We start from the raw sequence: 23,474 nt of genomic DNA on the forward strand, positions 1-23,474 counted from the left end.
GGTGTCATAGCTTCATCATGTTCCCTTTTCCTTTTTGCAGGCAAAATACATTACTCTTTGTGTCATACCTTACAGTGATTTCACGCTGTGGTGATTACAGTAAATTCGTTCAGGATTTATCAAGTATTTCATTACCACATATGGGAGGAAAGAAATAAAAATGAAAGTCATTCTCATTAGTGGGATCATTCGATATCAAGCTGCAACTGTTCAAGTACAAAAAAAAGCATCCCTCACATTTTGCCATGAATAAAAGCCCATCAACACTTTAATGTTTTATGATGGTAAAAGGCCTTTTGCCCCCAAATTATTCTATGTTTGAATGGATCCTGAATATGTGTCTCAAATAAAAGCCTTCTCCTGGAAGACAAACTATAATGTATCCTAACATTATTTAATTCCCCCCCCCCCAATTCTATTTTATTAGTGTTAGCATTTACACTTTTGCTAATAATGGTGAAAGCATGCTTGATAAAAATGCATATAGCATTGATCAAACATTTCAAATAAGCATCCCAAAAGGCATGCTGATCATTGTCATAAGAAACCAAAAAAAATCAGGATTAAAGGAAAGTAAAGTAAAGCTGAGTGAAGTGTGGTTCTGAAAGTTAAAAAAAAATTAACAATTTCATTTAAATAGTGATAATTGGCAAAAGAATCTGGTGTAAATGTGCCTTCAAAAATAGCAAGATTATCTCTGATGACAGGATTCTCAAAAAAAAAATCCTCTACAAAATGAAAGATAATATATTGCACCTGGGATTTTAAAAATTATTGGAGAAAAAAAACTTTGATTCATGACACTATAAACAGCGCTCTTCATGTGTAGTTTCACAACAGCTGGGCTAGTTCATTATTTTACAATTGCACCTAGGAAAACGCATCAAAAAAGATCTCTATACAAAGCCCAAGGGACCAAATAACAACTTTTAATTCCACACATTGAGATGGAGAAATGAGGTCATCAATAAAGTGACTAGCAAAAACTGCAGTTCAGTTTCAACAGCAGCTGTGGAATGAAGCAAACTCAGAACAGGGCCCTCCTATAGGCGTGAATAAACATTTTTGGAAATTGAAAAGATGGAAGGCTGAAACCCAGCCAAAGACCTCTACAGTTGAGGCAGACTGATGAAGGAGCCACAGTATGGAATTGTGAGAACAATATTGATATTGTAGAACACATTCAGGCTCAGCAACACAAGTTACACTGGATTAAGGAACATTAACAGAGTAAAGCAAGAGTACTGTTCCACGTTTGGAAAGCATGCTAGCAGGTGATGGCTCCATGGGATGACACACAGACAAGAGGTTGCTGTCAACTTGTGGAGGCACGAGTAGAGACAAGTTAACTGATCATATCGTTGAGCCAAATACGACTTAGTTATTTTAGCACAGGATTTGAGTGGAGGGGTTGGGAAGCAACTTTCAAAACACATGATGAGAAGTGCAGAGGAAGAGAGAAACTCCAGAGTATCTTTAGGTTTGGAAGAGGAAAGCCGCAGCAATCAGAACTTAAGGGACAGACTGTATGAGCTGCATCCCGGTCTCAAAACTGCTTTGCAGATTTTAATGTTCTTTACAGCCTCATGGATATTTAAGAGCATATCTGTTCTAAGGGAATCAAGTCATGCTGGGTGGAAGATCTGAACAAAATAACTTCAGTAACAAAATTTACTGCTCAATTGTTCCCAGAGCTTTCCTTATTTGAAAATTTAATTTGCCCAAATGTTTCAGCCTATCAGTTCAGGGGCACAAAAGATCTATTCCTGTATCTTTTGGATAATTAACATTTCAGTCATTAACTTTGAGAGATGAAATGCATCTTATTTGTAATTGCAGATCAGATAGTCAAATGCAAGTATTGCATAAGAATGTTGAGTGTCTCCCCTGCTGCCCCCAACCCCCGTGCTGGGCAAGCTTGGAATAGTGAAAGAGCACATACTCATGGCAAATATATGAATGGCTACGATATAATTTAAAACAAATAATAATGAAAAATGTGATGCAATTTTCAAAATAAAAACATGCAAGAAAACAACATTTTTATTAAGTATATGCACATGAGGAAGGTAAACAAAATTAATACAAGTACATTGTAAAATAATCCTGACTCTTGCCTACCTTTTCCAGTTGACTATGAACATGTTGGACAATCAGATCAAGAGCAACAAAGTTCTCTCCACCTAATAAGTATAGAGAGATTCAAATGTTAAACTTTTATAACACTCAGTGATAGATCAGACCTCTGATCTCACATGTTGGAAGCGTTGAGACTGTAAAATTTACTGTAACCTTTTGAAACTGAAACACAGTAGACACAGCCTCAGGATAGGAGGGCGTCCATTTAAAACAAAGATACAGAGCAATTTCTTTAGCCAGATAGTGGTGAATTTGTGGAATTTGTTACCACAGGCAGCTGTGGAGGCCAGATCATTGGGTCTATTTAAGGCAGAGATTGATAGGTTCTCGACATCAAAGGTTTTGGGGAGAAAGCCATGGAATGTGGTTGAAGAGGGGAGAAAAGGATCATTCATGATTGAATGGTGGAGCAGACTTGATGGCTGAATAGCTTAATTCTGCTCACAAAGAAGAGAAAATCAGCAGATGCTGGAGATCCACGATACACATACAAAATTCTGAAGGAACTCAGCAAGCCAGGCAGGATCTATGGAAAAAGTACAGTCGACATTTTGGGACGAGACCCACTGCCAAAGGGTTTCATCCTGTAATGTCAACTATACTTTATTCCATAGATGCTGCCTGATCTGCTTGAGTTCCTCCAGTATTTTGTGCATGTGGCCCAATTCTGCTCACACATCTTTATGGTAAACTCCCAACCTGTTGCAAAATACTGTCAGGCTGCATTAGCCACCTGATACATGGTGGGCTACTGCACAAAATCGAAGTAAGTTGCAGAAGGTTGTAAAATTAATCAGCTTCATCATAGGTACTAGCCTCCTTAGTATCTAAAACATCTATAAGAGGTGGTGCCCCAGGAAGGTGGCATCCATCATCAAGGACACCCACCACCCAGGACATGCCCTCTTCTCATTATTACCATCAAGGAGGTACAGAAGCCTGAAGGCACACACTCAGCGATTCAGGAACAGCTTCTTCCCCTCTGCCATCCAATTCCTAAATGGACACTGAACCTATGAACACTATCTTAGCACCTTTTAAAAAATTTATTTATGCACTATTTATTTTAACTTAATTATTTAATATACAAATTTATTTACTGTAATTCAGTATTTTTATCATCTATTTCACTGTACTGTTGCCACAAGGTTAACAAATGTCATGACATATGCTGGTGATATTAAACCTGATCCTGAAATATATTGTAATATGGTGACAATGAATATCCATAAATCTGATCTTTCAGGGGCAAATCTAGTTCAAAAGAAGTTTCTATTAAAAACAAAGTGCCCAATTAATTTATCCTCCACACAAGCAAAAAGTACTGTCTACCTTAATAAGTACGATATAACCAAAAGAAAAATATCGTCAGGGCACTGCGTACAAGCTATGTGGATATTGATTCTATAAACTTGTAAAAAAAATCCTTCAGTCTACAATTCATTTTCAGACAAATTCTATGCTTATCCAATTTGGCAGCTGATCCTCACATCATCTAATTCCCCTGATATCTAATAAATTACCAACCTCAGTTTTAGAAAACATTCATAATTCTGGAGATACAGAATGCCAAAGTTTACTTTAAGCTTAAAGAAGTTGGAAGGATTGATGGGAAGGCACGAGCTATGTCACATAAGTTGAAAGGAAGTGCAGGTTACAAAACACGATGAGAAAGATGGAGTGAAATGTGTTTATTTCAATGCAAGTCAGATGAAATTAGGAGAGAGAGCCTGGATAGTTTCACCCAAATTTACTTGTCCCATCAGTTAACTGTTCCCTCAACCTATTGATTCATTTACAAGAACTCTTCATCTCATGTTCTCAATATTTACTGCTTGCTTATCCATTTATCCATCTATTTATTTATTTATTGGCTATTATGTTTGTTTTTTCTTATTTTCTTTGTATTTACTAAGAATGCCCACAAGAAAATTAATCTTAGGGTTGTATATGGTACGATATGTGGTATGTGCTATAACAATAAATTTACTTTGAACCTGAAATGTCAACTCTGTTTTTCTCCCCACAGATATATACTAATCTAAGTATTTCCAGCATTTTATGTTTTTAAATTTAGAGTTCCAGCACCTGCATCTTCCTTGAGGGATAGAAACTAAACACTCATTTGCCAATGAAATCCACACCCCTATTTACAAAATATATAATAATAGTAATAATAATAATAATAAATGCTTAATTGCTCATGAACCAATGCAAAGTTCTTCAGTATACAGTACTAACAGCACTAGTTTATTGCTTAAAATATATTTTTCTTCCTATCATTGTAAGAAATGCACTGTAAAGTTTCACTGCTAATATATGACCTCTCTGTAATGTTTCACTGATAATGTAATGGTTTCTCTGTAGCAGCAATATTTAGGTTATGACTAGAAATAACGGGGTTTGGAAAGATGGTGTTGTTTTTTGAGAGTCTAGAAGAGGGATTTTTGCAGTCTTTAGTCGGCAAGAGGAGCAGAAGGAAAATGTGTGTGGAGAGAGCTGGTAGACCACTGGACAGTGTGGACTGGGAGCGAGGGTCCAAAGGTCGGCGACTCTCGGAGGAGGGCGATGGCTGATGAATGGCCGTATTTGTGAGCTCCAACGTGCACTTTTGACTTTTCTCTTAAAATGGGCCCTCTGTCTTTTTATTTTCTTTACTAACCCTATACTCAGATTAAGATTTATAAAGTTCAATCGTTTAATTACATATGGTGTACCGTCTGATATTTTGTGGTGCGGATTTGTAACTGGGCAACACATCATACAGCATCCACACGAAAGAGATTTCTTAGTTTGGTGGGGCCAGAAGTTGTCTTCCCCTAGATGAACATGTGCTGGCTGAGCCTGAGGGTTACAACTGTGGGGGCTATTTTCAATTGATTCGGTTGGATGCTGTGTGATTGCCCTGAGCATTGAACCAGTGGGCTGTGGGTTTAAATCTGTGCTGGTATGGATGATGAGATGATAAGACGCATTGATCGTGTGGAAAGCCAGAAGCTTTTTCCCAGTGCTGAAATGGCTGACGTGAGGGGGCTTAATTTTAAGGTGTTCGGAAGTATGTACAAGGGGGATGTCAGAGGTTTTTTTTTTACACAGAGAAAGGTGGGTGCATGGAATGCACTGCCAGCAACAGTGGTAGAGGTGGATACAATAGGGTCTTTTAAGAGACTCAGATAGATACATGGAGCTTAGAAAAATAGAGGGCTATGCAGTAGGGCAATTCTAGGGCAGTTTCCAGAGGAGGTTACATGGTTAGCACAACATTGTGGGCTGAAGGGCCTATAATGTAAATTTCTATGATTTTATGATGTTGCTGGGGTGGAGTGGTGGTGCGCCTCCATGGGGTTACCGGTAACTAATGTGTGCATGTTGAGTGGGGTGGATATTCATACCCCGGATGAATTGCTAATTCGATTTTTGTGTTCAGTTAAAGCTATTGGCAAAGTTGAGATCGTAACGCAGCATTTTGATAAAATGGCGGGTTCAGACCTTGTTTTAGTTCAGACTAGCAATGACATAATGGTAGTGGACTGCCAGCGTCTATTGGTGCCCCAGGTGAGGCAGGGCCATGGCCTGTCCATACTGTCAGGGAGGAGGAGAACATAGCGGAGTTTCATATAGGGTGGACGGAGATTTCAAATTCAGGGTTCTATCGTTTCTGAGGAGTGAGGGGAAAGTGTGGTCGGATTTGGAATGTCCAATTAGTCCCTGTCCCACAGGGAAGAGTGAGAATTCTGAGTTGGCATCAGCCCTTACCTCCCTGGGGCAGAGGGTCCCCACCAGAAGCTAAGAATGTTCTCCGGAATAATGTCCACCCCAGAGGGGGAAGAGGAGTGTGAAACCTGGGCAGAGCAAACCTCTGAGTTGTTAGATGAGTGGCAGTGCTCCGATGACAGAAAATGACAAAGATTGGTTGAAAGTTTGAAGGGGCTGGCGGCTGACATGGTGAGAGCTGTGAAAACTAGCCAACCCTCCGCTTTTGGAGAGCGCTTTTGGTACAACAGGGAGCCCACTGGAACTCATGGTGGGGTTTCAGAACATGCGCCAGAAGGGGGAGAAGCTATCTGCTTAAATTTTTTGGCTAGAGAAGCAGCTAAATAGTTTGCAAAGCAGGGGGTCATTCAGGCGGCTGAGGTGGATAAGTTAATAATGGACGGTGACTTCCGGTAAGATGGCGATTGTTAAGTCGCTTTAAACTTTTGCTCCGTTATACTTCCTATTTTTGCACTGTGTCTCCCTTTTTAAACCTTAGTTCGTTATTTTATTTGCTTTCTTTTATCTGCCTGCGAATTCGTCTATCTCATAATGACTACAAAAGGTACTAAACTCGGGAAAAAAGAAACTTCCACGGCTCTGTCGGCCGAGATACTCTCTATCCTGGAACAGCATCAACAAGATACTCTAATGGATATCAAGACTGAATTTAGAGCTTCTATCAGTCAGCTGGAGTCAAAATTGGATCAGATTAATGCCAGAGTGGATGACCATGCTGAACATCTATCTCGCATCGATCTAACCTCTGAAGATTTAGAACGCCGTGTTCAACATCTAGAAACTCTCTGCTCCAACCTAACAGAGAAAAACAGTAAACTTACTTCCAAAATGGCGGATCTCGAAAATCGGAGCAGACGCTGCAATCTGTGAATTCTCGGTTTGCCGGAGGCCACCGAAAAGGGCTCTTCCGTTGAATTTTTCTCTTCTTTTCTCTGTGAGATTTTCGGGAAAGAATTTCTTCTGACTCCACCTGAACTAGAAAGGGCTCACAGGATTTATGTTCCTCGAGCCATTTTGGGTTCTCAACCACGGCCAATTATTTTATGCTTTCATCGATATCAGGTGAAAAACCATTTGATTATGGAGGCACGCCGTAGAGGTACTTTGGCTTTTCAAAATACAACTATTCGTTTCGTTGAAGATTATGCCCCCCAGGTTCTGAAGATGCGTGCTGAGTTCAAAGGCGTAATGAAAGTGCTTTTTGAACGTGGATTCAAACCTTCTCTTCGTAACCCAGCCGATCTTCGAATTACACTTACTACTGGAGAATATAAGTGGTTTAAATCAGTGAAGGAGGCTGAGTTGTTTGTTGGAAATCTTCCAGCCATTTTCGCTTCTTTGGACCCGGTCTGATTTTCTAAAATGGCTGATAAGTACTTCTTGAATTAAAGTTCTTTTTTGCAAACACAGACTCTACTTGAGTAACTCAGACATTAACTATTGAGATGCCATGAAAGCATATTTGAGGGGTCAAATAATCTCATATACAGCAAATCTTAATAGAAAGTCCCGTTTAGATCGATTAGACCTAATTAATCAGATTAAAGAATTAGATCAATTGTATGCTCAAACTAATAACCCTGAATTATATAAGAAGCGTGTAGAATTTCAAACTAAATTTGACCTTCTTTCTACTCAACCTGTTGAACGCCAACTTCTTGAAAGTAAGAGTCGCTTTTATATTCACGGTGACAAATCTGGTACATTTCTAGTTAATCAGTTGAGGCGTTCTAAAGCTAAACAACATATCACAAAGATCCGGAAGGACAACGGGGATATTACATCGGATCACTTAGAAATCAATGACGTATTTAAAAATTTTTACTCTCGGCTTTATTCCTCTGAATGAGAATATTTCTGTTGATCTTTTCTTAAATAATCTGAATATTCCTTCGCTTTCATCTGATTTTAAAGCAAAACTTAATGAGCCTATATCATCAGAAGAAATATCTTTTGCAATTTCTGCACTGGCTTCAGGCAAATCTCCTGGACCTGATGGGTTCCCCGTAGAATTTTATAAATCATTCTCTTCACTCCTTTCTCCTCAGTTACTCTCAGTACTATCTGACTCGTTTAACTATGGTAAATTGCCACCCTCATTTAATGAGGCATGTATTATTCTTTTATTAAAAAAGGGTAAAGACCCAACAGAGCGTTCCTCGTACAGGCCGATCTCTTTGCTTAATGTTGATGTTAAAATCTTGGCCAAAGTCTTGGGTCATAGATTAGAAACTGTTATACCCTCTATTATTTCTGATGATCAAACTGGTTTTATTAAAAACCATCTTCCTTTTTTTAACATTTGGCTTTTATTTAACATTTTATATTCACCTTCAACTGGGATTCCTGAATGTGTTATTTCCCTTGATGCGGAGAAAGCATTTGATCGTATAGAGTGGAACTACCTTTTAGCAGTTTTAGAAAAATTTGACTTTGGTCAAAGTTTTATCTCTTGGATCAAATTGCTGTATCTGTGTCCTACTGCCTCTGTTTTGACTAATTCTCAGAAATCCCAGTTATTTAACCTCAAACGTGGCACCCGTCAAGGATTCCCTTTAAGTCCCTTTTTTTTTATTTGGCTGTAGAACCTCTGGCTTTAGCATTCCGAAGCTGTCCTGAATTGACTGGGGTTTGGAGGGGGAGGTGTTGAGCATAAAGTTTCTCTTTATGCTGATGATCTATTACTTTTTCTTTCAAATCCGTCCACATCCTTACCTCCAATGTTTTCACTTCTTGATCAATTTAGCCAGTTTTCTGGCTATAAACTTAAGTTACATAAGAGTGAACTGTTCCCAATTAATAAAGAAGCACAAGTATTAGCATTTCGTGACCTCCTCTTTAAAGTAGTTCATAATCAATTTACTTACCTTGGTATTACAGTTACAAGGAAGTTTAAAGATCTTTTTCACGAAAATTTTGCCAATCTTTATTACACCACAAAACAGAGTCTGTCACAATGGTTACCTCTATCTATGTCTTTGGTAGGTCGTATTAACGTTGTTAAAATATATATTCTCCCTAAATTTTTATATTTATTTCAATCAATCCCAATTTTTATTCCTAAAACTTTTTTTGATTCCTTAGACTCTATTATTTTGTCATATCTGTGGAAGAATAAGCATTCCAGAATTAATAAAGTTTATCTCCAAAAATCTAAAAAAGAGGGTGGCATGGCCTTACCTAACTTTCGTTTATATTATTGGGCAGCCAATACACGTTGTGCTACCTTTTGGCCTTTTTTCGATGGCCAACCCGAGTGCCCTAATTGGGTGGCAATGGAGTTGAGTTCCGCTAAAGATTTATCTATTTCTGCACTTCTTGGCTCTGTACTCCCTAGTAGTTTGTCTAGATTAATTGTTAACCCTCTTGTTAGACACACTTTGCGTATATGGGCTCAGTTTAGGAAATTTTATGGTTTCTATGGTTTTTCCTTTTCTAGTCCTATCTGACATAATCACCTTTTTTTACCTACTATGTATGATTCAACATTCCATGATTGGTATAGGAAGGGCATTAGACATTTTGAAGATCTTTTTATTGATAATCGCTTCGCATCTTTTCAACACTCTCTGCTAAGTTCAATCTGCCTAATGCCCATTTTTTCAGATATCTCCAAATTAGACATTTTATTAATCCTTTAATTCCTAACTTCCCTGAAATGCCTGAGAAAAATGTTATGGATTTATTTCTTTCTATTAATCCACTGGGTAAAAGTTTAATATCATTTATTCGTGATAAATTAGCATTCTAACGGCGTGCCCCTGTGGATAAAATTAGAATGGCTTGGGAGCATGATTTAAATATCTCTTTATCTGATGAGACTTGGGACTCGATTCTCAAATCGGTTAATTCAACCTCTCTTTGTGCTCGCCATTGCCTTTTACAATTTAAGATTGTTCATAGAGCCCATATGTCTAAATCTAAATTATCTCGATTTTACCCTAATATTAGCCCTCTTTGTGATAAATGCAAAAGGGGCGAGGCCTCTCTTATTCATATGTACTGGTCCTGTCCTAGCTTAGAGAAATTTTGGAAAGATGTCTTCATGACTTTATCCTATATTCTGAATCACCATTTAGAACCTAACCCTTTAATTGCTTTGTTTGGTTTTTTGGGCGAGACAGATATACGTTTGAGTTCGACTAAGTGTCGAATACTATCTTTTGCTTCTCTCCTGGCTAGACGTTTAATCCTCCTTAGATGGAGAGATGTTGCCCTGCCCACGCATGCTCAATGGCTTAATGATATTATGTCCTGCTTAGACCTTGAGAAAATTCATTATTCAGTTCTTAATTCAGATATAAAGTTCCATAAGGTCTGGGGACCTTTTATTGAGTACTTTCATAACCTTCCTGTTAGATAGATAGATAGATAGATACTTTATTCATCCCCATGGGGAAATTCAACTTTTTTTTCCAATGTCCCATACACCTGTTGTAGCAAAACTAATTACCGTAGATTTCGCACTACAGAGCACACCTGATTAAAAGCCGCTGGCTCTAATTTTAGAAAGAAAATCAATTTTGTACTTGTACAGGCCGCACCGGATTTTAGGCCGCAGGTGTCCCACGTTGTAATATGAGATATTTACACAGAAAGATATTACACGTGAGGATTTTTAAACTTTTAATTAAATCCATATGGTAACAAACAAATACATATTGCAAATGCTTTTTTTCGAACCGTGCCTGTAATACGGCTACTTTTAAATATACATACGTATCGGTAACACACAAATTACGTTGCATATACATTCCAATATCTCCTAGTGACTGGTAAAAATATATATACTGCAGCCTACCAGGAAAAGTTATTGATCGCCTTTAACTTAAAAGCAGCGTTTTGGCTCCGCCGCTCCCCCCCACCTTCCCGTTTATCCCACAAGACGCGGCGAAACCGGATGTGACGTCTAGCATTCCGGGCTGTAGTACAGAAAACATACTAACAAATGAATTACTAAGCGAAAATATTATAAACTAAATAACTGCCATAAAGGCAGCACAATGCTTTTCTTCGAGTGTTTTCCATGTTGATGAGGGTGAGTACAAATGACTGATTTACAATAATTTAATTCTGAAAGTGCGCTTGATTTATCGTACAATTTCATTGGACCTCTGTGAACTACTCATCAATTTTATTGGTCTACTGTTACGAGGCAAAATGTTTTTGGCGGCATGAAAAAAAATCATGCATTAACCGCACCGTAGTAAAGGCCGCAGTGTTCAAAGCTGATCAAAATGTGGGAAAAAAGTAGCGGCTTAAAATCCGGAATCTACGGTACATACAATACTTAACTCAGTAAAAAATATGATATGCATCTAAATCACTATCTCAAAAAGCATTAATAATAGCTTTTAAAAAGTTCTTAAGTCCTGGCGGTTGAATTGTAAAGCCTAATGGCATTGGGGAGTATTGACCTCTTCATCCTGTCTGAGGAGCATTGCATCGATAGTAACCTGTCACTGAAACTGCTTCCCTGTCTCTGGATGGTGCTATGTAGAGGATGTTCAGAGTTTTCCATAATTGACCGTAGCCTACTCAGCGCCCTTCGCTCAGCTACCGATGTTAAACTCTCCAGCACTTTGCCCACGACAGAGCCCGCCTTCCTTACCAGCTTATTAAGACGTGAGGCGTCCCTCTTCTTAATGCTTCCTCCCCAACACGCCACCACAAAGAGGGTGCTCTCCACAACTGACCTATAGAACATCTTCAGCATCTCACTACAGACATTGAATGACGCCAACCTTCTAAGGAAGTACAGTCGACTCTGTGCCTTCCTGCACAAGGCATCTGTGTTGGCAGTCCAGTCTAGCTTCTCGTCTAACTGTACTCCCAGATACTTGTAGGTCTTAACCTGCTCCACACATTCTCCATTAATGATCACTGGCTCCATATGAGGCCTAGATCTCCTAAAGTCCACCACCATCTCCTTGGTCTTGGTGATATTAAGGTTTTTAAGGAAAATTAAGGTTTTCTTCTCGGTCCCTTGCTTTCAGCTCTTTTTTTTGGTAGTAGGCATTATTATCTTTTGTTTTCAAGTGTATTTACAGTTTTGGGGGTTTGAATGTCCTGATTTATATTCTCTATATTGTGTTGTGGTTGGTCTGGAGTTTCTTTTTGTTGCGGGGCTTGGGGAGGATACTAACTTTACATGACTTCAATTTAGGTGCTTTTTCAATTATCTTTTTTGTATTATATTATTACTGTATGTTTATTTTTGCACTGTATTAATTTTCTTCATTTTGGTTTGGGTTTTTTTTATCTGTAGTGATGTAGAAAATGCATTAAAAAACCAATAAAATAAATAAATAAATAAATAATCTGAATATTCCTTCGCTTTCATCTGATTTTAAAGCAAAACTTAATGAGCCTATATCATCAGAAGAAATATCTTTTGCAATTTCTGCACTGGCTTCAGGCAAATCTCCTGGACCTGATGGGTTCCCCATAGAATTTTATAAATCATTCTCGCTCCTTTCTCCTCAGTTACTCTCAGTACTATCTGACTCGTTTAACTACGGTAAATTGCTACCCTCATTTAATGAGGCATGTATTATTCTTTTATTAAAAAAGGGTAAAGACCCAACAGAGCGTTCCTCATACAGGCCGATCTCTTTGCTTAATGTTGATGTTAAAATCTTGGCTCATAGATTAGAAACTGTTATACCCTCTATTATTTCTGATGATCAAACTGGTTTTATTAAAAACCGTCTTCTCTTTTTTAACATACGGCGTTTATTTAACATTTTATATTCACCTTCAACTGGGATTCCTGAATGCGTTATTTCTCTCAATGCGGAGAAAGCATTTGATCGTATAGAGTGGAACTACCTCTTTGCGGTTTTAGAAAAATTTGGTCAAAGTTTTATCTCTTGGATCAAATTGCTGTATCTATGTCCTATCGCCTCTGTTTTGACTAATTCTCAGAAATCCCAGTTATTTAACCTCAAACTTGGCACCCGTCAAGGATTCCCTTTAAGTCCCTTTTTTTTTATTTGGCTGTAGAACCTCTGGCTTTAGCATTCCGAAGCTGTCCTGAATTGACTGGGGTTTGGAGGTTTCTCTTTATGCTGATGATCTATTACTTTTTCTTTCAAATCCGTCCACATCCTTACCTCCAATGTTTTCACTTCTTGATCAATTTAGCCAGTTTTCTGGCTATAAACTTAAGTTACATAAGAGTGAACTGTTCCCAATTAATAAAGAAGCACAAGTATTAGCATTTCGTGACCTCCTCTTTAAAGTAGTTCATAATCAATTTACTTACCTTGGTATTACAGTTACAAGGAAGTTTAAAGATCTTTTTCACGAAAATTTTGCCAATCTTTATTACACTACAAAACAGAGTCTGTCACAATGGTAGGTCGTATTAATGTTGTTAAAATGTACGTTCTCCCTAAATTTTTATATTTATTTCAATCTATCCCAATTTTTATTTCTAAAACCTTTTCTGATTCCTTAGACTCTATTATTTTGTCCTATCTGTGGAAGAATAAGCGTTCTAGAATTAATAAAGTTTATCTTCAAAAATCTAAAAAAGAGGGTGGCATGGCCTTACCTAATTTTCGTTTATACTACTGGGCAGCTAACATTCATTGCACTATCTTCTGGTCTTTTTTTCATAACCAATCTGAGTGCCCTAATTGGGTAGCAATGGAGCTGAATTCCACTAAAGATCTATTTCTGCACTTCTTGGCTCTGTACTCCCTAGTAGTTTGTCTAGACTAATTGTTAATCTTGTTAGACATACTTTGCGAATATGGGCCCAGTTTAGGAAATTTTATGGTTTTTCCCTTTCTAGTCCTATCTTACATAATCATCTTTTTTTACCTACTATGTATGACTCAACATTCTATGATTGGTATAGGAAGGGCATTAGACATTTTGAGGATCTTTTTATCGATAATTGCTTCGCATCCTTTCACCAGCTCTCTGCTAAGTTCAATCTGCCTAATGCCCATTTCTTTAGATATCTCCAAATCAGACATTTTATCAATCCCTTAATTCCTAACTTCCCTGAAATGCCCAAGAAAAATGCTATGGATTTATTTCTTTCTATTAATCCACTGGGTAAAGGCTTAATATCATTTATCCGTGATAAATTAGTATCCTTACGGCATGCCCCTGTGGATAAAATTAAAATGGCTTGGGAGCATGACTTAAATATCTCTTTATCTGATGAGATTTGGGACTTGATTCTCAAATCGGTTAATTCAACCTCTCTTTGTGCTCGTCATTGCCTTTTACAGTTTAAGATTGTTCACAGAACCCATATGTCCAAATTTAAAATATCTCGATTTTACCCTAATATTAGTCCTCTTTGTGATAAATGCAAAAGTGGCGAGGCTTCTCTTATTCATATGTACTGGACCTGTCCTAGTCTAGAGAAATTTTGGAAAGATGTTTTTATAACTTTATCCTGTATTCTGAATCACCACTTAGAACCTAACCCTTTAATTGCTCTGTTTGGTTTCTTGGGTGAGACAGATATACGCTTGAGTTCGATTAAATGTCGAATATTATCTTTTGCTTCTCTCCTGGCTAGATGTCTAATCCTCCTTAGATGGAGAGATGTTGCCCCGCCCACGCATGCTCAATAGCTTAACGATATCATGTCCTGTTTAGACCTTGAAAAAATCCATTATTCAATTCTTAATTCGGATATAAAGTTTCATAAGGTCAGGGGATCTTTTATTGAGTATTTTCATAATTTTCCTGTTAATTAAGTTTTTTTTTCAGTCCCTTGCTTTCAGCTTTTTTTTGGTAGTAGGCATTATTATCTTCTGTTTTCAAGCGTATTTACAGTTTTGGGGGTTTGAATGTTCTGATTTATATTTTCTACATTTTGTCTTGGTTGGTCTGGAGTTTTTTGTTGTTGTGGGGCTTGGGGAGGATACTAACTTTACATGACTTCAATTTGGGTGCTTTCTCAATTATCTTATTTTGTATTATATTACTATTGTATGTTTATCTTGCACTGTACTAATTTTCTACTTTGTTTTGGTTTTTTTTTATTTGCATTAAAAAAAAATCCAAAAAAAAAAGGACCAGATAGGACGCCCAGTCACAGGACATGATTGCTTGGGGTCCCCGACAGTCCCGTAAGATGCGCCCCCCCCCCCCCCTTTTGTTGAGCTGATTAGAGAGGTACGGAAGGAGGAGAATGCGTCGGAGGTGCGGGAGGGCTCTGTCAGCAGGATACAGCTACTACGCCCCTTGTGGTGAAGTGACCGCAGCCAGCCCAACCTGGGAAATGGCAAAGGAGACTGTGGCAGATCTGAGAACTGAGATGTCCAGGGTGTTAACAGTGGGGGTGGACCCCCCCATATGATAGGAGCGGTGGGTGGGTGGGTGGGTGGGTGGGTGGATGGATGGATGGATGGATGGATGGATGGATGGATGGATGGATGGATGGATGGATGGATGGATGGATGGATGGATGGATGGATGGATGGATGGATGGATGGATGGATGGATGGATGGATGGATGGATGGATGGATGGATGGATGGATGGATGGATGGATGGATGGATGGATGGATGGATGGATGGATGGATGGATGGATGGATGGATGGATGGATGGATGGATGGATGGATGGATGGATGGATGGATGGATGGATGGATGGATGGATGGATGGATGGATGGATAGATAGATAGATAGATAGATAGATACTTTATTCATCCCCATGGGGAAATTCAACTTTTTTCCAATGTCCCATACACTTGTTGTAGCAAAACTAATTACATACAATACTTAACTCAGTAAAAAATATGATATGCATCTAAATCACTATCTCAAAAAGCATTAATAATAGCTTTTAAAAAGTTCTTAAGTCCTGGCGGTTGAATTGTAAAGCCTAATGGCATTGGGGAGTATTGACCTCTTCATCCTGTCTGAGGAGCATTGCATCAATAGTAACCTGTCTCCCAAGGGGTAGGACTATGCAGAGGGCTGCGGGTGGCTGGGGTTCCGTGAGAAGGGGGGGTGGATGGTATTGTCTGCTATAACTGTGGTGAAGAGGGCCACTTCAGCACAGTGAGTGACGGGAAGCCCCTTGGAGAGTGAGCCCCGGATGCCTAAGCAGGGAGAAGTGTCGGGAAACTTAGAGGAGACCCAGTGAGGGAATGGCCTGGTGTCTCTGGGGGAACACATTCCCAGCAATGTACCAAGGAACCCTCGAAAGTGAAAGACCCTATTCCTGAAGGATTAGTGGGACCATGTTCCAGTGTGTGGCTACGAATAAAGGGTATTTATGCTAAAGCCATACTTGACACCGGGTTGCAGGTCACGTTGTACCATTTGTTTTACAACTGGTATCTGAAGCATTTACCATTGCCACCATTCAGGGCACTGGAGATCTGAGGTCTCAGTGCCGGTGATTATCCATACAACGGCTATTTGTCAGTGAAGCTAGAGCTCTTGGAGGCTGATGTGGGAGTGTCTGAGGTCCTCGATACCTTCGTGCCGGTTTGTCAGGACCCGGTTGAGACGGGCGACGTTTCAGTTCTGGTGGGAGCCAACACCTCTCTTGTGAGGAGACTCATGGGGACCTGCAAGGAGAAGGCTGGTCAGAGCTTTCTGGGGACATCGTCCATGCACCCGGTGTTTTGTGCTGCTTTTGAGGAAGTGCACGGCTGCATTGGGTCGGATACTGGATTTAAACGAGGGACTGTGTGGTTCACCCAAACGAAACAACTGGTGGTCCAGCTCGAGGAAGTAGCAAGAGTGATGGGGTCTCCCAAATTTCCCGGAGTGTCTGAGGGCGAGGTCCACTGAGTGGATGCTCTGGAAAACCTCGAGAGCGAGTCTGGATTTCCTGCTGGGGTACTGGTGAGGCCCAAGCTGCAGAAGTCCAGAGTTGTACAGGCGAGCAGGATGGCAGTGATTGTCAGGAACACTACAAAGAGCGAGGTCACCTTCAAGTGGGGGACACCTCGGCACATCTGTTCCTGTTAACGGTAATGACCAGTGTCCCTGTGAGACAAGCCGGGGAGAAATTATGGCAAAGGGGGTGGTGGAAGTTGACAGCGGAGTCATTCAACTTCAGGGACTCACCAGTGCCTGCAGTGTGGAAAAGGAGGTTGGTAGAGAAAATGTTGAAGCTGGAAGGTGTCTTTTCCACTGACAAATTTGACGTGGGTTGTTCCAAGAGCACTCGTCACGCTATCTGGGTGACCGAGGACACCCCATTTAGAGAGAGGTCGCAGGAGTTGAAGGAAGCTGGGATCATCCCTGAGTCCCGAAGTCCTTATGTGTCCCCAATAGTAGTGGCCTGGAAGAAGAATGGGAAGGTACGGATGTGTGTGGACCATAGGACTCCAAAAAGGCACACCGTCTCTGACCAGTACATGGTCGCGAGGATCGAAGATGCGCTGGCCTGTCTGAGTGGTGCGCAGTGGATTCAGTGTACTGGATTTGAGAAGTAGATATTACCAGATCCCCATGAGTGAGGCTGACAAAGAGATGTCCTTTATATGTCCCCTGGGTCTCTTCCAGTTCGAAAGGATTCCCAAGGGCTCCTGCAACTTTCTAGCGAGTCATGGAGAAGACAGTGGGGGATATGAACTTACTTGAGGTATTGGTATATCTGGATGACCTCACAGTATTTGGATCCACCTTGGAAGAACATGAAGCGAGGCTGCTGAAGGTGCTGGGCCACCTAAAAGCTGAAGGGTTAAAACTTTCCCAGGACAAATGCAGTTCTGCAAGATGTCTGTTAGCTATGTTAGCATAAGGGCCTGGACATGGACGAGGAGTGGGAAAGCATTCCTGCCCCTGGGGTGAAGGCCATGTTCAGTTTGCCATCACCGTGAAGGCAGAGAAAAAGGAGGGGCAGGATCGAGTGGTGGACCAATTGGGGGCTTCTGATGACGCCATGCCCCACGTTTATTGCAACCTGACTGCTCTGAAGACCAATCAGCTGCCAGATTTGAGTTCTGGGGAAGTGGCAGCTGCTCAGCAAAATGATCCGGGCATTGATATCATTTGGGCAGTGGTTGAAAAAGGAGACAGGGCTCAGGCGGAGAAGACGAAACATGCATTGTGCCTCCATTACTGCGAGAAACCCCTCGGCTGGAATTGAAGAACCAGATCTTATACTGGGTCATGTCACCCCCAGACTGACCCCAGCGTTGCCAGCTTTCTGCCCAAGAAGTATCGGAGGATTACTCTGAAGTCACTTCATGATGATTCTGGGCATTTGGGGGTTGAAAAGACCTATGGATTGCTCAGAGACCAATTCTACTGGCCCCGAATGAAGCCAGAGATCGAAGAATACTGCAAGTCATGCATTCAATGCATACAGTGGAAGACACTGCCTACACAGGCAGCTTCCTTGTCCCACTTGCAGAGTGCAGGGCCTCTGGACCTGTTGTGTATGGATTTCCTGGCAATAGAACGTGATGCCAGCATCTCGACGCATGTCTTAGTCATCACAGACCACTACAGCAGATATGCTCAGGCTCTTTCTACTAAGGACAAGAGGGCGTCTATGGTGGCAAAAGTATTTTGTTTATTATGGCCTCCCCAGGCGAATACATAGTGATCAGGGATGGGATTTCGAGAGCAGACTCATCCAGGAGTTATTGGGCATGCTTTGAGTCGAGAAGTCGAGGACCACGCCCTATCACCCGCAGAGTGATTCCCAGCCAGAGAGGTTTAATCAGACCTTGCTAGACATGCTTAGGACCCTGGAGATCAGCAAGAAGAGCAAGTGGATTCAACATATTGGGCATCTGGTTCACAGTTACAACTATACACTAAATGAAGCTACTGGGTACTTGCCACACTGTCTGATGTTTGGGCGCAAGGCGAGGTTGCCCATTGACCTTTGCTTTGAGACTGATGAGGGTGACTTACCACTGAAGACTTACCTGAAGAATGTGTCTGACATGAGAAGAGAGCTGAAAAGGGCTTATGAATTAGCTGACGTTGCAGCTGCCAAGCAGAATCAAGGAATAAGAGGAGGAATGATCAAAAGGTGAGGTTCTCCCAACTCCAGCCTGGAAACAGAGTCCTCATAAAGAACTTGGGGCTACCTGGAAAGCATAAGTTGGCTGACCGCTGGGCAGCTACGCCCTATGTGGTGGAGAGTCAGATGCCAAACCTACCAGAAGATGGGAATGGGCCTGTCAAGATTCTCCATTCGAACCACCTGTTGCCCCAGGATCAAGAGGTACAAGTAGACCCAAAGCGTGACTTGGAGCCTACACTTAGTAAGAGGACTCTACGGAAACGTAGGGCAACTACAGGGCCCCCAACAGGCGAGGTTAGGCTGGAACCCACCCGAGAGAGATACTGATTCAGAGAATGAGGACCTGGATGTGTGGTATATGCTGCCTTTCGTGAACTCCCCATTGATTGAGGAAGAGACTCCCGGCCCTTCAGGTGAAGTGAAGGGGGGGTGGTATCTGTGGGCAGCCTGGGTTGCAGCGGGACTCTGCAGGGGAGGAAGCAGGGTTTGGCCATGGGACAGAGGGCAGGGCACAAGTGTTAGATTGGGGAGGACTCACCAGGTAGACCGGAAGTATCTCCAGTAGTGTCTGGACCTGAGGAGTTAGATGAGGGGTGCAGAGGTCTCAGAGAATTAGGAGACAACCAGATAGGTTGGCCTACATAGCACCAGGGGAACAGAGCATGACTCCTACTGTTCTGGGGAGCTATGTCACTGCCTTTTACACCTGGATTGGGTTTTGTGTTCTGCAGAAGGGGTGGCGAATTTTCTCAATGTCATGAGGACATGACTAAATTTGGTGGGGGGATAGTGTAGCGCGCTGTCAGGTTTCACTGATAATGTAATGCCCTCTCTGCAATGTTTCACTGATAATGTAATAGTTTCTCTGTAGCAGCAATGTTTGGGTTATGACTAGAGGTAACAGGGTTTGGAATGATGTTGCTCTTTCTTGTGAGTCTGGAAGAGAGATTTTCGCTGTCTTTGGTCGGTGAGAGGAGAAGAAGGAAGACACATGTGGAGAGAGCTGGTAGACCACCAGATGGAGTAGACCGGGAGCGAGGGTCCAAAGGTCAGCGATGCTTGGAGGAGGTCGATGGTTGATGAATAGCCGTATTTGTGAGCTCCAACGTGCAATTTTGACTCTTCTCTTAAAATGGGTCCTTTTTCTTTTTATTTTCTTTACTAACCCTATATTCAGATTAAGATTTATAAAGTTCAATCAGTTAATTTCATATGGTGTACTGTCCGATATTGTGCGGTGCGGATTTGTAACCAGGCGACACATCACGTAGCATCCACACAAATAAGATTTCTCAGTTTGGTGGGGCCAGAAGTTGTCTTCCACTAAACGAACATGTCCTGGCCAAGCCTGAGGGTTACATGTAGTTCACATTGTTCTGTATTTGCCACCTTGTTCAAGACTCCCTCACACTTCCAGACAGCTCATTTTCCCCAATTAGTTTATTTTAACTATTAGCAACCCTAAATATGCTACATTTTGCTTTCTACTATAAATTTATAGTCATTAGCTTTGGAACCCCACAGGTAAATAGCAAAATATACTGGAATTTAAATACTGCTTGGAGAGCATTTACATTATAATTATTTAAATGAGAATCTCAATTGGATAAAGCACTGGACTAGTGAAGCAGGTTCAGGCTGAAATTGAGCCTTCATTTCAAAAGGTCACTCTCAATTTCAGGAATCTGCAATACCTGAAAGCACGTACACAAGATTCAGAATGGGTAAATAGGTACTCTAAGTATAGTGAATTTTGTTTTAAACCAAGAGGAAATCTTCATGCTCACTAAGTACTGCAGCTACACAATATACCCACTACCTACATCTTTGTAGTTGTGTTGGCATACCTGCAACAGACATTTCAATGGAGGGGGGAGTGCTACACCTGCCCTTACCACCATTCAGGGCCCCAGACAGTCCTTCCAGGTGAGGCGACACTTCACCTGTGAGTCGGCTGGTGTGGTATACTGCGTCCGGTGTTCCCGATGCAGCCTTTTATATATTAATGAGACCCAACACAGACTGGGAGACCGTTCCGCTGAACACCTACGCTCTGTCTGCCAGAGAAAGCAAGATCTCCCAGAGGCCACACATTTTAATTCCACGTCCCATTCCCAATCTGATGTGTCTATCCATGGCCTCCTCTACTGTCAAGATGAAGCCACACTCAGGTTAGAGGAACAACACCTTATATACCGTCTGGGTAGCCTCCAACCTGATGGCATGAACACTGATTTCTCTAACTTCCATTAATGACCCTCCTCCCCTTCTTACCCCATCCCTTATTTATTGGTTTATTTCCCCTCTCTTCTCCCTTTTTTCCCCCTCTCTCTCTGTCCCTCTCACAATCACTGCTTGCCTGTCTCCATCTCCCTCTGGTGCTCCCCTCCCCCTTTCTTTCTCCCTAGGCCTCCCGTCCCATGATCCTTCCCTTCTCCAGCTCTGTATCCCTTTTGCCAATCACCTTTCCAGCTCTTAGCTTCATCCCTCCCCCTCCTGTCTTCTCCTATCATTTCGGATTTCCCCCTCCCCCTCCTACTTTCAAATCTCTTACTATCTTTTCTTTCAGTTAGTCCTGACAAAGGGTCTCAGCCTGAAACGTCAACTGTACTTCTTCCTATAGATGCTGCTTGCCCTGCTGCGTTCCACCAGCAGTTTGTGTGTGTTGCTTGAATTTCCAGCATCTGCAGATTTCCTTGTGTTTGCGGTATAAAACGGAAGATCTTTTAACGAGTGGCATTGCCACAGACCAAAAAAAATAATAGTTGAGAAAACAATTGTATGTAGTTAGAGCAGTGGATGTAGCATCTATGGTTTTTAGTCAGATACTTGACAAGCTACCCATTGTGGACTCACCCATAAATTCATGAGGTATGGGATTCATGAAAGGTTGGCTGGGTGGATTCAGAACTGGTATGTCTACAGAAGCCAGAGGGTAGTACTAGATGGAGCATTTTCTACCTGGAGGTCAATTTTTATAAATAACTTGGATGAAGAAGTAAAGGGGTGAGTTAGCAAGTTTGCAGGTGACACAAAGATTGGAGGCGCTGTGGATAGTGTAGAAGGCTGTCGTACCTTACAACGGCATTAAGACAGGATGCCGTTGGGTGGAAAAATAGTAGAGGGGAGTTCAATCTGGAAATATGTGAAGAGATACATTTTAGAAGATTGAACTTGAAGGCAGAGTACATTGTTAATGGCAAGATTGTTAGTAGCATGGAGCAACAAAAGGATCTTGGTGTCCAAGTCCCAAGTTGCCAAGCAACTTGACAGGGTGGTTAAGAAAGCATATGGTGTGCTGGCCTTCATTTGTTGGGATATTCAGTAGCCATGAGGTAATACTGCACTCCATAAAATTCTTGTTAGATCGCACTTAAAATATTGTGTTCAATTTTGGTTCCCTCGTTTAGGAAGGAGTGGATGCAGAGAAGATTTACCAGAAATTTACCAGATTTTCCAGCATCTGCAGACTTTCTCTTGGTTATGATTTGTTTCACCAGAATGCTTTCTAGATTGGAGAAATATTTTATGAGGAAAGATTGAGCAAGCTAAGGTATTTGTCATTGGAGGATCTGATAAAGGTGTACAAGATTATAAGAGGCATTGGTAGAGTGGATAGCCAGCACCTTTTTTCCGGGGTGGTAATGGCCTATACCAGACAACATGTGTTTAAGATGCATAGAAGAAAGTGGAGGAAAGATGTCAGTGTTTGTTTTTTATATATGTTATCCACTTTGAGAGTGGTCAATGATTGAAGCACACAGCCAGGAGTGGTGGAAGAAGCGGAGCTAGATCAGATGGTTGAGTGGTGTTACAACAACCACCTTGCACTCAATGTCAGTAAGACCAAGGAATTAATTACGGACTTCAGGAAGGGGAGGACCACAACCTTGTCCTGGTTTGGAAGCTTGCATGGTTCAATGACCCAGAGAGATATATTGGCTGGAGTCAGGGCTCTATATGCTTTGGCACTTGGTACGGTCACCCATGCCAAACAGGTCAAATGGCAGAGGACAGACTAAGAGTGGCCCACTAGTCTTCCAGGTATGGGTGCTTAGCTCAGAGCTAACAACCCAGACATGTACAACAAGGTTGCTATGGAAAGAGCAATGAAGAATCTTTTTACATACGAGTGAAATGTTATTCCTGAGTCTTCACCTGGGACCTGCATGACTGACAGTAATAAAAACTGAGAGAAAGCTACTGACAATGAAAGAAGCTCTGAACACTGTCTGAGATGGAGGACCTTCATTGCTGCTCTAAAGGCGAGTGGTGTAATGGATAGTAATAATTAAGAAGGGGAAGTCAAAGGAACACACACCAGTCCTCATTGATGGAACAGCACTGCGCAGGATCGGATTAAGCTGCAAAAAGTTGCCAACTTAGCCAGCTCCATCACGGACCGTAGCCTTCTCAGCATCACACATACACATAAACATGCATACACACATAAAGAAAAAAAACTCATCAATAGCTGGGATTCTCTTCGTTTATTTGGATAGCTGCTTAATTGGGACAGGAGAATGTTCCTGAACAATTTAACTAGCAGCAGTTGCACGTACTTCTGTTATGCTATTTATTTGGG

At 41.3% G+C, this 23,474-nt stretch overlaps 1 protein-coding gene across 3 annotated transcripts in view; it reads right to left on the bottom strand.

Moving 5' to 3' along the window:
* Positions 1-23,474, bottom strand: part of LOC140733586 (uridine-cytidine kinase-like 1) — an 85,109-nt gene that overhangs the window by 31,924 nt on the left and 29,711 nt on the right. For 2 of the 3 annotated variants that reach the window (XM_073057130.1, XM_073057128.1), the window contains exon 7: positions 2,122-2,183. In XM_073057130.1, the coding sequence (XP_072913231.1) occupies positions 2,122-2,183 (62 nt within the window). Of the gene's footprint in view, positions 1-68; positions 86-2,121; positions 2,184-23,474 lie in introns of all 3 variants that reach the window. The other variant, XM_073057129.1, reaches the window with a different exon arrangement.

This window comes from Hemitrygon akajei, chromosome 9 (genome assembly GCF_048418815.1).
Source record: "Hemitrygon akajei chromosome 9, sHemAka1.3, whole genome shotgun sequence".
In the NCBI taxonomy this organism is placed as follows: domain Eukaryota; kingdom Metazoa; phylum Chordata; class Chondrichthyes; order Myliobatiformes; family Dasyatidae; genus Hemitrygon; species Hemitrygon akajei.